At 46.5% G+C, this 13,648-nt stretch overlaps 1 protein-coding gene across 9 annotated transcripts in view; it reads left to right on the top strand.

Moving 5' to 3' along the window:
* Window positions 1–13,648, top strand: part of FBXO47 (F-box protein 47) — a 1,641,665-nt gene that overhangs the window by 534,151 nt on the left and 1,093,866 nt on the right. For all 9 annotated transcript variants that reach the window (XM_078645633.1, XM_078645631.1, XM_078645626.1 and 6 more), the window contains one exon: window positions 8,453–8,530. In XM_078645633.1, the coding sequence (XP_078501759.1) occupies window positions 8,453–8,530 (78 nt within the window). The remainder of the gene's footprint in view (window positions 1–8,452; window positions 8,531–13,648) is intronic.

The raw sequence follows: 13,648 nt of genomic DNA, 5'->3' as shown, positions 1-13,648 counted from the left end.
GGGCTTGGATTACTCCTGCACGTACTCTCCATCTGCTCCGAGGACAAGTACTCCGGTCAGGCATGTGAAGACTTCTCCACCAAGGCCATGCCCTACACACAGACCGCGATCTCCCACCAGATCACGCTCTCCGGTAAGGCCCAGGACACCTGCTAAGCCAAGACGTTCTCCCACACCGAGATCTCATTCTAGACATCGGTCTAGATCCAGGGATCGGCACAGCCATCGAGACAGGTCTCATCACAGAGGACGCACCAGGTCTCTGACTTGGTCCAATTCCACGAGGTCAACGGTCCGGGACTGCTCTCCGACCTTCTCCTCTACTCCTCCGTCCAGAGTCTCTCCTACCTCTGTAGCTCCCCCACAGCTGATATGGCTATGGCCAAGGCCGGACCTCTGCGTTGTCATGATTCTTGAAATATTGCTTTTTACGTAATGCCCATCCATGCACAATTTGTAATGTATTGATTGTCAACTGATTGATGACTTTGCTTTTGTTCAATAAAATATTAAATTAAAAAATAAATTTAAAAAAAGAGTCTCTCCTACATTGCAACCTTTACAGATGTGCTGGGTAGGGGAGCAAACAAATTGAACATCTCGTTGCATACTCCTGTGGTCCCAACATCTATAATTTTCGACTCACTTCATCATCGCACAGCGCCTAGACCGCTGTTGCCTCTGGTTCCCGGCTTCCTTGAACCTGCGATGGCGACCTTTCTCACACCTGCAGTGGTTGGTTCTGTTCCATCAAGACTCGCCAAGAAGTATAAGGCTCCCGCAAAGGACCCCTTATTCCTCAGATCGGACCCCCCGACTGATTCAGTGATCTTGGCAGCTGCCATGAAGATTCTTTTGGCAGAAAGGTAGGCAGAACCTCTGCTTCTTATATGAAGGTGGCCAGTGCTTCTGCTCTACTGGGGAGGTACGACAGGTCCCTCTGGGACTCCATTACTCGCTTCACAGATAAGCTCCCGAAAGAAGATAGACAGGATTTTGTCGAAATCCTACAGGAGGGAGGACTTGTAGCCAACCAGGTCATCAGTGCCGCGGCAGACGCCTCTGACCTCGCGGCCCATGGAATCTGCTCTCGTCGTTCGGCGTGGCTCCGCCTCACGGGCCTGAAACCGGATGCCCAGAAAAAGATTTTGAATCTCCCCTTCAATGGTTCTTCTCTTTTTGGTCCACTCGCCGATGATGAAATGACCAAAATGAAATCCGAAATGGACACTGTGAAGGCTGTGGGCTTGGAGAAGCGCAAGGAATTTAACAAGCGCTTTCGTCAAGGGGATAAGCGTTCTTACCAGCAGAGGGATCAAACCCCTCAATGGTCTTCCCAGTCTCAACAGAAAACCCAGTTTCAGCAAAGACGTCCTGGCAGAGGCAGAGGCAACAATAATAACAAGCAGCAGTCTACCTCCAAACAGCCTCCCAAACCCTGAGCTGTTGCTTCCTCCGCAACTGTTTGCCAATCCGGTGGGAGGGAGTGTGTCACATCATCTGGAAGAGTGGAGAGACATAACAAAGGACAGATGGGTGCTCAGTATTGTGCAGCATGGTTACTTGCTGAGGTTCAAGTCACCTCCTCTGCAAGTTTTTCTTCAAACAAAGCTACTTCCCCGTTTCCACAGTCAGTTGCTGTAGGACGAAGTCTTTACTTCCACATACCTGTCTCAGTGAAGCACAGAAAGTTTCTCAGGTTTCAGATTGGACGCCAGCACTACCAGTATCGAGTACTCCCTTTTGGCCTCAAATCCGCGCTTAGGACATTCTCAAAATGCATGGCGGTAGTGGCTGCTTTTTCTTCGCAAAAGGAAGATTTTCGTCTATCCTTATGTAGATGATTGGCTGCTGAAAAGCTCCTCTCCGGCTCTGCTTCAAGACCATCTTTCCATCTGTCTCAACCTGATGAACTCACTGGGGTTGCAGGTCAACTTCAAGAAATCAGTGCTCAATCATTCACAACGGATTCATTACCTGGGCGCTTCCCTGGACTCCGCTCAAGCAATCGTGTGTCCTTCGGAGGAGAGACTGCCATCCATGCTTCTGAAGTGTTGTCTTCTACTGGACAGTCACAGTTCCACAGCTCAGCAAGTGTCCTCTCTCCTGGGATTGATGGCCTCGTGCATCTACATTGTGCCCAATGCACGCCTTCACATGAGGCCTCTGCAGCAGGCTTTAGAGGACCAATGGTCTCAGAGGTCAAGTCACTGGGAGGACCGTGGTTTTCTTCCACAAGGTGCCAAAGACTCGATCAAATGGTGGATGAAACGCTCTAACCTTCTCCGGGGGGTTCCATTCCATCTTCCTCCTCCGTCGCAGTCAGGGATCACGGATGCCTCTCTTCAAGGCTGGGGTGCTCACATGGATCAACTTCAGGTTCAAGGCCTTTGGTCCGAGGGAGAGCGAGGCTACCACATCAACTTCCTCGAGCTTCAAGCCGTTCATCTGGCTCTGAAATCCCTGTATCGTCCCTGCGCACCAACTACATCCAAGTTCAGACGGACAACACAACAACAATGTTCTATCTGAACAAACAGGGAGGTACCAGGTCAAGAGTGCTATCCCTGGAAGCGCAATCCATCTGGCACTGGCTAATGGCAAGAGTCCAGGTTCCTCCAAAGAGGCTCACGGGGAATGCACTTTTGATCGGCTGGTCGCAGACATTACTGTACGCCTTTCCTTCCCTGCCTCTGATCCCGGCGGTGATTCAGAAGTTCTACAGGACCAACATCACGATGATCCTGATAGCGCCGGAGTGACCACGCCAGTGGTGGTACCCGGATCTGCTCCAGCTGTCGGAAGTCCCGCACCGGCGACTTCCTTGCCGTCCAGACTTGTTGACCAAGGACCAGGGGAAGGTGTTTCATCACAACCTTCCTTCCCTTCGCATGCCGGCATGGCTCCTGAGGTCATACAGTATGTTCATGTTCATGTTATGGGTTCTTGTATAGCGCACTATCACTCCGAAGAGTATCTTGGCGCTGAGACTTCCAGAGTCTAAAAGATGAAAAATTAGACCGTACGAGAAAGGGGAAAGGATCATATTAAGGTTTGGCATACTTTGTCTGGTAATGAGTAAATCCATGTTTTTAGTTGTTTTCTGAAACTGACTTCTGTGTTAGCGGCACGAAGGGATTGAGGAAGTTTGTTCCATGCTTTAGTGCTGATCACATGTAGGGATTTGCCACCTTTCCTTATTAGCCTGAATTTAGGGACGATCAGCAGATTAGATGATGAAGATCTCAGTTCACGTACAGGATGGTATTGTTTAAAGTATTTTTGTAAGTAGGCTGGGCTTTGATGGTGAAAGGCTTTAAAGGAAATTGTCAAAACTTTAAACAGAATACGCTTTTGTATTGGGAGCCAGGGCAGTGCGTTTAGCGCGGCAGAGGCTGAAGATCTTCTTGTCCAACCCAGAACAAGCCTGGCTGCGGCATGTTGTACCATCTGCAGTTTGTGGAGGGCAGCTTTATTTAGCCCAGCATACAGACCATTGCAGTAGTCTAACCGCGATGTAATAAGTGCCACTGCAACAGTCTGTCTGGCATTCAGAGGGAGGAGTTTGAAAAATGTCCTCAAGCCTCTGATAATATTAAAGCAGTTACCAGCTACTTCTCTAGTTTGTTGGCTAAAGGACAAAGTGTTGTCAAATTTAACCCCTAGATTTCTTGCTGCATTGATAGTATTGGGTGGAGCTTCTGCTTCTTTGGGCCACCAGGATTGAGGGGAAAAACAGTTATTGGTGCCAAAAGGTATTATTTCTGTTTTGGCAGAATTACATTTAAGATGATTACTAGTCATCCATGCAAATACTGCCGAGAAGCATTCTTTGAGGGTGATTTCGGCATTCGCCACATTTTTATCCAATGTCAAGATTAACTGGGTATCGTCAGCGTAAGCTATAGAGTCAATACCAAACGAGGATATAAGATGGATCAAGGGAACCATGTAAAGATTGAATAGAGTGGGGCTCAAGCTTGAGCCCTGTGGAACCCCTGTACTCAGCATTCTCTCTTTAGAGCGGAATTGACCTAGCATAATGACCTGCCGCCTGTGTGCCAGAAAATTTCTGAACCATTCGAGCACGGTTCCTGCTATGCCTGCATTAGCTAGGCGATGTAAAAGGATAGCATGGGATACCGTGTCGAAAGCTGCAGAGAGATCTAAAAGGATCAGGACCGCCTTCTTGCCCTGATCCAGTGCAGCTCGAATGGTTTCAGTGGTGGAAAGTAATGCTGTTTTAGTCGAATGGTGTTTCCTGAAACCCGCTTGGCATGGGTGGAGGACTTCATTCTCCTCCAGAAAAGACATCAGTTGTTTATTTACACAGGATTCAGTAAGTTTACATAGGGTTGGGAGGAGTGAGATGGGACGTAGGTTGGTAAGAGTGGTAGGATCTTTAATAGCTTTCTTTTGTAGGGGTCTCACTGCTGCTACTTTCCAGTTAGAAGGAATCTCACCTGAGGAGAGGGAGGCATTGATAATGGAATTTATTCCAGGATTATTTTCATTTACTATTACTTGCAGCAGTGTGGGAGGGCATGGATCAAAAGGTGACCCAGATTTCATAGTTAATATTAGTATGGACATTTAGATCTCCCAGCAGACTGCATGACCATTCTCAAAGAAGCCAAGAGACTTTCTACTAGGAAGTCCTATGCTTTCAAGTGGAAGAGGTTCTTCTTATGGTGTCTTGACAACTCTCTTGACCCTATTAAAGGTCAGGAACAGGGTATTCTGCCCTATCTGTTACATTGGCAAGGTCAGGCCTCAAGTACCCCTCCATCAGGGTCCACTTAGCGGCTATCACGGCTTATAGGAAGTCACCTTCCCAGACATCTATCTTCCTTATGCCTGTGGTTAAAGACTCCTTAGAGGGGCTTAAGAAAGTGTTTCCACCAGTGAGGTCCCCCTCTCCTCCCTAGGAGTTGAACATCGTACTCACTAAGCTGATGGGTGCTCCTTTTGAGCCGATACATAAGGCTTCTTTGCAGCACTTAACCTGGAAGGCTGCCTTTTTAGTGGCAATTACCTCTGCCCGCAGAGTTAGCGAAATCCAGGCCCTGTGTTGTAAGGAACCGTACACAGTGTTTCACGCCAACAGAGTAGTACTGAGGACACACCCAGGTTTTCTAAGGTAGTCTCAGACTTTCATGTCAACCAGTCTATTACCCTGCCTACTTTTTTCCTCAACCTACCACTCCCCCGGAGAGGTCTTTACACTCTCTAGATCTCCGGAGATTTCTGAAGTTTTACCTGGCTAAAACCCTGCCTCTTAGGAAGTCTGACCGGCTTTTTGTTAATTATGGAACCACTAATACCGGTCTGTCAGCATCAAAAATATCCATTTCTTGCTGGATAGTCTCCTGTATAGCTCTGTCTTATCAACTAGCTAACAAAGCTTTGCAGGGTAGACCTCATACGCATTCTACAAGAGGGAAAGCTTCTACTTCTGCTCTACTTCGTAATGTCCCCATTTCTGAAATTTGTAAGGCGGCTACATGGCGGTCTGTGCATACCTTTACACGCTATTATTGCCTAGATTCAGATGCACAGGCCGATGCCCAAGTGGGACAGGCCTCTTTAAGGAATCTATTTGCATAAAGTTGTATGTAAAATGTGCAAATTTTCAATGTCTCTGTATACACTTTGCTCGTCCGTGAGACTTTGGGTATGAGCTTGCTATTCTATTCATAGATTATGACTATTGATGAGTATTCCCTGGATGAGAAGGATTGGTTACTTACCTGTAATCCTAGTTCTCATCCAGGGGTATACTCATCAAAGTCATAAGCTCCCGCCCACCTCCCCGGACGAGCATGTTCTTGAAGTTACAAGATGTTACTAAGGATCTACTCAGGTGTTATGCACCTCCAAAAAGAACTGACCCAACTGCCACCTGCGGTGCACCATGGGAGCAGGGGGTAGCCTTCAGGTCTTAAAGGCACGGTACCCCTACTCTAATGCCTTAAAGGCAAGGTGTCAGTTTTTCTTTGTTTCTTTATACTCTACTGCAGCCTACTGGCAAATACCTGCAATTACAGGTTTTTCCTATGGCAATAAAGTATTGTTGTGTGCAAATGTTTACTGCTCTCTTTCTCTTCCTTAGGGGTTGTGAGAGTACTACTGTGTTTATGCTAATTTCTGTCATTTTGCGGCAGTTATGCCAATTGTGAGATGTTTAGGCTGCAAATATATGTTTTCACATATATATACATATATGTTTATATGTATTTTATATATGCTCCAGGATCCCGCACATGGGCGGGGATTATTCATAGCTTATGACTTTGATGAGTATACCCCTGGATGAGAACGAGGATTACAGGTAAGTAACTAATCCTTATTCAACATCTGGGGCTGACATTGAATGTGGAAAAGTCTTCTCTCATACCAACATGATCGCTGGTGGTTCTAGGGGCCATTCTGGACACCAAGGTCATGATAGCTTCCCATCTACAGAAAGGGTCAACAAAGATAATGGACACTGCTACTTCTCTGATGGAAGCTGGATGCGCCATGGGTTCAAATCCACACTTCGTTCGGGGATATCATTGACATGAAACAAGCAATGTCATGGTGGGTAAACAAGGTCAACGTCTCTCCAGGTCTCACTTTCAAAGTGGCACGACCGTTCTTCGTAGTGCAAACAGACGATTCCTCACCACTCAGTACCCGACGGCCACAGCTTGAGTCCGAGTAGCCCAACACCCCAGCAAGATCCCCCCAGCAATCCTGACCTGAGACCCAGCATAGTACGACCTCCACCGACCTTCACTTCAACGTCTGCAGCCTCACACAAAAGGTTCCCTCAACCACGACCGATACCGTTGAGAAGGACCCAACATGAAAGGACACCCCTGCATCCGCAGCTCCTGTGACCTGAGGTGCCCGTCCGACAGTGTCCTGGTGTCCATCAACTCTTCAACTTCATCCTCCAGTCGTTGGTTCCCCTTCACCCAGTATTCTGGCTCCAGCCTGCAGTCCTTTTTCGCAACTGAAGTCCTCCATTGAAATGCATTGGGCTCCCAACACCTACTAAGCACCCTGAACCTGCCCGCCCCTGCGCCACTGGTGGTGTGGACTTAGTGCTAACCTGGGACCCCATTTACCCTGACCTTAACCCTAGAGGCTTGGCAGGAGCTGATCAACATCGATTCAACGAATTACGCAGCTCGACGATGATGAACAGTGCGTCTGGACAACAATGCAGTATCGGCATCGTAAAGGGGTTCATCGACGATGCCTTCATCGCCTGCATGGATCTAAACCGTTGCATCGAGTCTTTGACATCCAAGGTACTTTTCAGCTGGACCTACGTGAATCGTGTAGCTGACCTGCCCTTCATTGAGGTCAGCCCGAACTTTGAATTTACCCCGGTCCAGCGCGACCTCAAGTAACCCCTAAGCGCAATTTGCTCCTAAGCACTACTTTTTGATTTATTGTTTAAAAATGCATAACATCCGGTCTACTTATTGTTGCTTTGGTCTTATTGTACTCATAAAAATATAATCCATTCCTCTAACCCTGTGTGGAGTGTTTTTGTGGTGTTTTAATTGTGTTACTGTGTGTGTGTGTTGCACAAATACATTAAACATTACCTCTTTAGATAAGCCTGACTGCTCTGTGCCAAGCTACCAGAGGGTGAGCATATGTTATATTTTAGTGTGTATCTAGCATACCATGATAAGAGTGGTGGTTCCTGCTTGTACAGGGTGCATACTCTGAAAACCCGAAACCCCATTTCTAACACCCTGCCTTCATTATTTTCTATGGAAATGAGTTACAGTTCCTGTGAGTGGCCATGCATGGTTCTAGACTTAATCCAAGGGTGGCCTGGAGTATTGTTTTGATACCTTTAGCCTGTAGTAACTTTAAAAGTGTAATTTGTGAATAGCAATGGGTTTACTCTTTTGTGGGTGGGTGTTTGTATCTGCATGTCCTTTCCTAAGCTCCTCCTCACTCATTGCCCATAAACCCACCCATTTAGGAATAAATAATCCCCATTTTCCAGCCACCGTCCTTGGTCCTTCCACATTTACTACCCAAATGTATACCTGCAGAGAAAATATAGAAATGGTAGAGGTGGAGGTCTGTAGGTAGGTGTAGTTAGGTACAGGTGTAGGTTTGTGATTAGCATTTTGTAGTACAAGAGTGGTACTACTCTAGTACTACTTTATGTCCCACAAAACATAGTTTGTGAATTGGGTTCTATGTTTGCAGAGGATGTTATATCTTTTATTATGTAAAGCTCCCCAAATATTTATTTTAATGTCTTAATCGCCTGAATCTGATTTTGCCATTCAGAAATCTCATTATTCAAAGACAGTCAATAATAAGTCATTTTTTTTATCGTTTTACCAATGGGATCAGTTACAATTCTGGAAGATGCCCATAAGTTTTGGGGTTGAAAGGGTAAAGTGAAATTGATCTTTTTTTGTCTCTACAGATATCCTGTTTTAAGCTTAGTGGTTGTGCTGCTCCGAGTCAGTGTTTTGGGTTATCATGCTACGGTGCATTTTTACAGGTAAATTATCACACTACCTCACAGGTAGTGCATTCATCTTTTATCAAGTAAGAGTCTGATTACAAGTAATGCGGAGTTCCAGAAATAAATTATTGCTGCCAGCTGGATTTTTCTTTTTTGCAGTTACAAGTGAATCCCCAAGAGTGGGACTGGAAGTGGGGTCGGGGGCTTTGAGTTTGAAGGGGTACTGTCACTTGGTATGGAGGAACTTCCTTTGCCGTTGCTGAAGGTCAGACAAGGGCTGGAAAACGAGTTGGGCTACAATGCATCTCTTTCCCCACAACGATTTTATGGACCAAAATTTCTGGATTGTAAAATGGGATCCAGTGGGCCGCACCCAGTAATTCTTGGTACAAAAACATCAGTCTACTTGTGATCAGGTACAGCAGAATTTCATACGGAAACATTTGAGTATACAAAAAAGTGATGGATAGAATGCTTGAATTAATCTCGGCCACTGGTGATTACTTGGTCTGCATTTCAATCCATCGGTATTTTGCACACCATGCAAGGTACACATTTGTGACAAGGTCTGAGCCTTAGAGCAGAACTCTGTGGTTGGAGGGGGATACCATGTGAGCTCTCATTTTGAGGTGTACAAATTCTGTTAGCTCAGCTGTCCTTAGTCTGTCATGGTGTCACCTGGCATCCAATGCTTTCTCTTGAGCCAATAAAAACTAGGGATTTTTGACACTGCTGAAGCGGATGTGTAAACTGATTAATGCATCATAAGATCTTCACTGATAGTCATAAATGTAGAACATTCCTACCCGCATGACCTGATACAGAAGGTATATGAAAGAAAAATCAGTCAATCAGAATCAATGTTCAGAGAGGTGAAAATATGCCCTGCCCCTTTAAGAAGCCAGCAGCTACTGCATCCTAGCATGCATTTACTGGGAGCTGCCTCACAGGCCCAGTTCTATTTTTCTGGCTCATACTGAGAGGATATTAAAACACTTCTCATGTGTTTTTTTTACCTTATATTATGATGTTTTATCTGGGTTTTCAAACAGACTTGCCTTCATTTGACCTTTTTTAACTTTTTGCTCTTGTTTTATCGTTCATGAGTTTTGTCTTATTGAAATTTGCTAATTTTCCTACTATTTAGCTTGACAAACAAGGTTTGTTTTGTTTATTTATTTAAAGTTCACTGAGAAACGTTTTGCAGTTTTTCTCATTCACTGAAAAGTCGCACTGATTGGTTAGTCAGCCGGGGAACCACCCTGGGATGAGTAAGACACCACCACAAAGTTGTGTTGCCATTGGCAAGTTGCTGATGGAGCCATGTTGTGATTGGTTGACCTTACGCATAGCCTTGGTTGCTGTTTGCTAGATTATTCTGTGTGATTTTTGGATTGTTTTGAGCGAAAATAGTGTGCTCCATTGAAAAAGCCTAAAGCTTCTACCCTACCTTCTAACGAGGGTCAGAAATTACCTGCTGAGGTAACACATGCATATGAAATGATGACGAACATTGGGTTTTTTGCATGAACCTGGATTTCTGAATGGCATGAATATAATGTTTCAGACTTATACTTTCTCTTTCCATTAGACGGTACCTTAAATATTAGAAAGTTAGACTTCTTTAGACAAACTATGAATGATAGAAAGCCACCACCTAGGACAACACAGTTTGAAGCATTGAACACATGGGGTAGGATGGCTACAGACAAAGAGTGAAAGAGATGTCAAAGCAAGTGAAAGGCTTATTTAGACAGTGGCTTGAAAGCAAGTGGGGTCATCAGGAAAGATTTTGGCGAGAGTATAAGATGGGGGAATGAGAGTTTTTCCTGCAGTAGTCAAAGAGACATCACACAAAAAGATAACCAAAGAGGGGAGTGAGAGAAACAAAATCAAGATTCAGACGAGGTTAACTTTTGAACTTCAGACCTCTTCCCTATACAGTTGAAATACAGACGCAGGAACCTAGTTCTGCTGTTGTAGCACAAGAGACAGGCGCTGCGGGAGATAGTGCGGGTGTGCTAGCACAGGAACCAACTATATCTGGGGTTGCGAGTGCCCAATCTGAAATTACAATGACAGCATTGCTGAGTACTAGTGGATAATCTACAGCTGTTTTTATACTGCCATTTGATCTGCTTGTTCTCTTCCAGGGGATCCTCATCAAAGTCATAAGCATTAGAATATTCCCGCCCATGCGCGGGAGCCCGGAAACATTATATTATATGTGTGTGAGAAGTTGGCCTGATATATGATGTTCACTAGTTCTAGTGATCACCCTGTATCAGTCCAAACAACCCTTATGGTGATTGGTTGTAAGTCAACCTTATAGACCAGCTATCCTAATGGTAGCATGCACAAAGCAGTCTTAGGCTAAACTCTTTTGGCATGTGAAGCCAGCTGTTTTACCACATATAACCCCTTGAATACCAGATTAAAGGACACCACACAGGTTGTTATGAAAATAAACAATATATTTATTAATAACAAACACCGCTGAACTCTTTATGAGATCAGAGGGCTAAGCACATGACAATCTCTTAGGAAAAATACGATAAGTTCCACAAAATTACAATGGTGCCCAAGGGGCACGACAAACCATATACTAAGTAAATGGTATAAGGAAATCGATAGAAGGAATGGAGCTGTCCAGAGGCTGTAGGATCGCTGGGACCACACAGTCTTTACTATCTAGGACTAAAACAACTGGAAATCTGGACACTAGGAGAGTTAATCTACCCTTGAGCACCGAAATGCTCTAGTTACCTCACCCACGGGCTGCGGGTGCATAGGTGTCAAAGTGTGTCGGGTTTCCGCGTTGAAGTCAATGGAGCCTTGGAGAAAGATGCTGCAGGCGACCAGGAGGAAGATGTCCGATGCGATCCACGGGTGGATCGAGGAAGATGAAGACCTGAGAGCAGAGGGGACAATGTTCAAAGTCACTAGCCAGTGACCGGTGTGGAACCAGGAAGGAACCAGATGTCGTCGTCGCGATCAGGTGAAGAGTAGACGCTTGTCTCTGAAGCCACGTGGACCAGGAGGTGCTTCGATGACCAGGATGGAGGCATGAGCTGTCCCACGCAGGCTCTTGCTGTCGGCGGTGTCGGATCCGGATTTGGAGTCAACAGGCCTTGGCAAAGGCAACCCACGCGGTGAGTGGAAACGGCGTCTAGAGTGGACCAGGAGGGTCCAGGGTGCTCCTCTTTTGGAAGGGAGCAAGGGCCAGTCTGGAGCAACCAGACCAGCAGTGTAGATTTCTTGGATCGTCGTAAAGGAGGTCACTAGTCAGCCGGCAAGTGACTAGACAACGCGTCGAGCAGCAATCAAGCAAAAGGGCCCCACGCAGATCTCGTGGATGCTGGAGGGCTGGTCTTTGGTGCAGGAGCTGCTCAGGGCGGGGGCTTCTCAATCCCCAAAGCACTTACTCGAGGATGCCTCAGGAGTCGTGCTGGAAGCGAAGTGCAGTCTCTTCAAGATGGCCGGTCCCACGTGTCTCGTCGCACCCACGGGTCTCAGCTGTGCTGCAGATGTGGGTAGAGGTCGGAGAGGTCTGGGAGTCCGGGTCTCGTCGGGCTTTGAAGTCTGGATCCGGCAGGAAGGACGACAAAGTGGACCGCTAGGACGCTTGATGGTGCCTGCAGTTGCAGGGTGGACACTCCTTGCCCACAAGGGAGATTCTTCAGTCTTCTGTGGAGCAGAACGTCGAAGTTCAGAGTTTCTTCTTGTAAAGTTGTTCAGGATAATCTAATTTGGAATGGGACCAGCTCCTACCTTTATCCTGCTAAAGGGGGCTGTACTACGACTAGGTCCCTCCTATGGGTGGGACCAGGAAGGGGGGTGGTTACACCCCCTATCCTTTGTCCGGTTTCGCGCCAGAGCTGGGGCTGGAGTGCCCCAGCAACTGGTTTGAACCGGTGTATGCACAGGGCACCTTGTGTGCCCCAGGCATGTCTCAATCCTTTCAGGCCTCCCTACCTCAATACACAAAACCCTGTCTGGGGTGGTGCTAGCACCTCCAAAGGCAGGAAACCCTTTGTCCAGGCCTCCCTCGCTGGAAGGACTCCCAGCAGCAGGAGGTCAGACTTGTGTCTGTGGTGGCAGCATCCATTTTGTGATGCTGAGGCTCGAGTTAACTTTAACCGGGGTTCACAGTTACATACATGTCGTGTCCCTCTAGAAGGGTGGAATGCTACCCCCGTCACCAGAACTGGCGAGGGGGTAGTATTCCAATTCGTATGACACCTTACTCGACATGTTTTGATAATGCTATACCAAAGTTAGCAATAACCGCGAGGATTATAATGCACTTAAGAGTATATGGTATAGCGTTATCATGGAACAGCTATAAGGACTTGCTTCCGCAAGCTGAAGACAGGCTCAGCTCATGCTAGAGCACCATCTCACATAATTCCAAGCACTCTGCCTTCAGGATTGATAAGGCCTGCCATAGGAGTGACTGATAGGAATATATGTGTCCATTTTGGGGTTAGATATAGGTATACTATATCTACAGCAAAGGGTGATTACATCACCTTGCCCCAGCTGTCTTACCAGCCAGTTGTGTCTGTTTAGATGGCCAGCCAGGGGTGGCATAATACATGCTTCAGCCCCTGGTAGGCCTTGGGTTCACCTATGCCCTGGGTACCTAAGGTACACTGTACAGGGTCTGATAAGGTGTCCCAATACCAATTGGTAAATGCACCTAAAGTACATGGATGTCAATTTAGAGAGAGAACAGCTAGGCTGTGGGTCTGATTAGCAGGCCCACAGCCAGGGAAAGTCGTAAACCAGTGAAGCAAAAAGCAAAAATCTGGGGTGACCATAGGATTGCAGACCCTACTCTCCTACACACACCAACCATCTAAAACTTAACGGTGAAAAAACTGAGGTCCTGATCCTTGGTAAAACAAAGATCTCTGTGGGGCCCACTACACTGGACCAGCGAGATGGGAGCACCTGTTTCACCATCTTGAAGTCGCTCAGAAAGATCATCTGGATGTTGCCGGAGTCTAACCAGAAAACAGTAGTCCAAGCTCTCATCACATCAAGGCTGGACTACGGAAATTTTCTATATCTTGGATCCAACAAGGTTGTGACTCGCTGGTTGCAGATGCGACAAAACTCTGCAGCAAGATTACTTTTCAGGGTTCCCAG

This window comes from Lissotriton helveticus, chromosome 5_1 (assembly GCF_964261635.1).
Source record: "Lissotriton helveticus chromosome 5_1, aLisHel1.1, whole genome shotgun sequence".
Taxonomy (NCBI): Eukaryota; Metazoa; Chordata; class Amphibia; order Caudata; family Salamandridae; genus Lissotriton; species Lissotriton helveticus.
The sequence above is the reverse complement of the archived record's forward strand: the minus strand, read 5'-3'. Positions and strand labels throughout refer to the sequence as shown.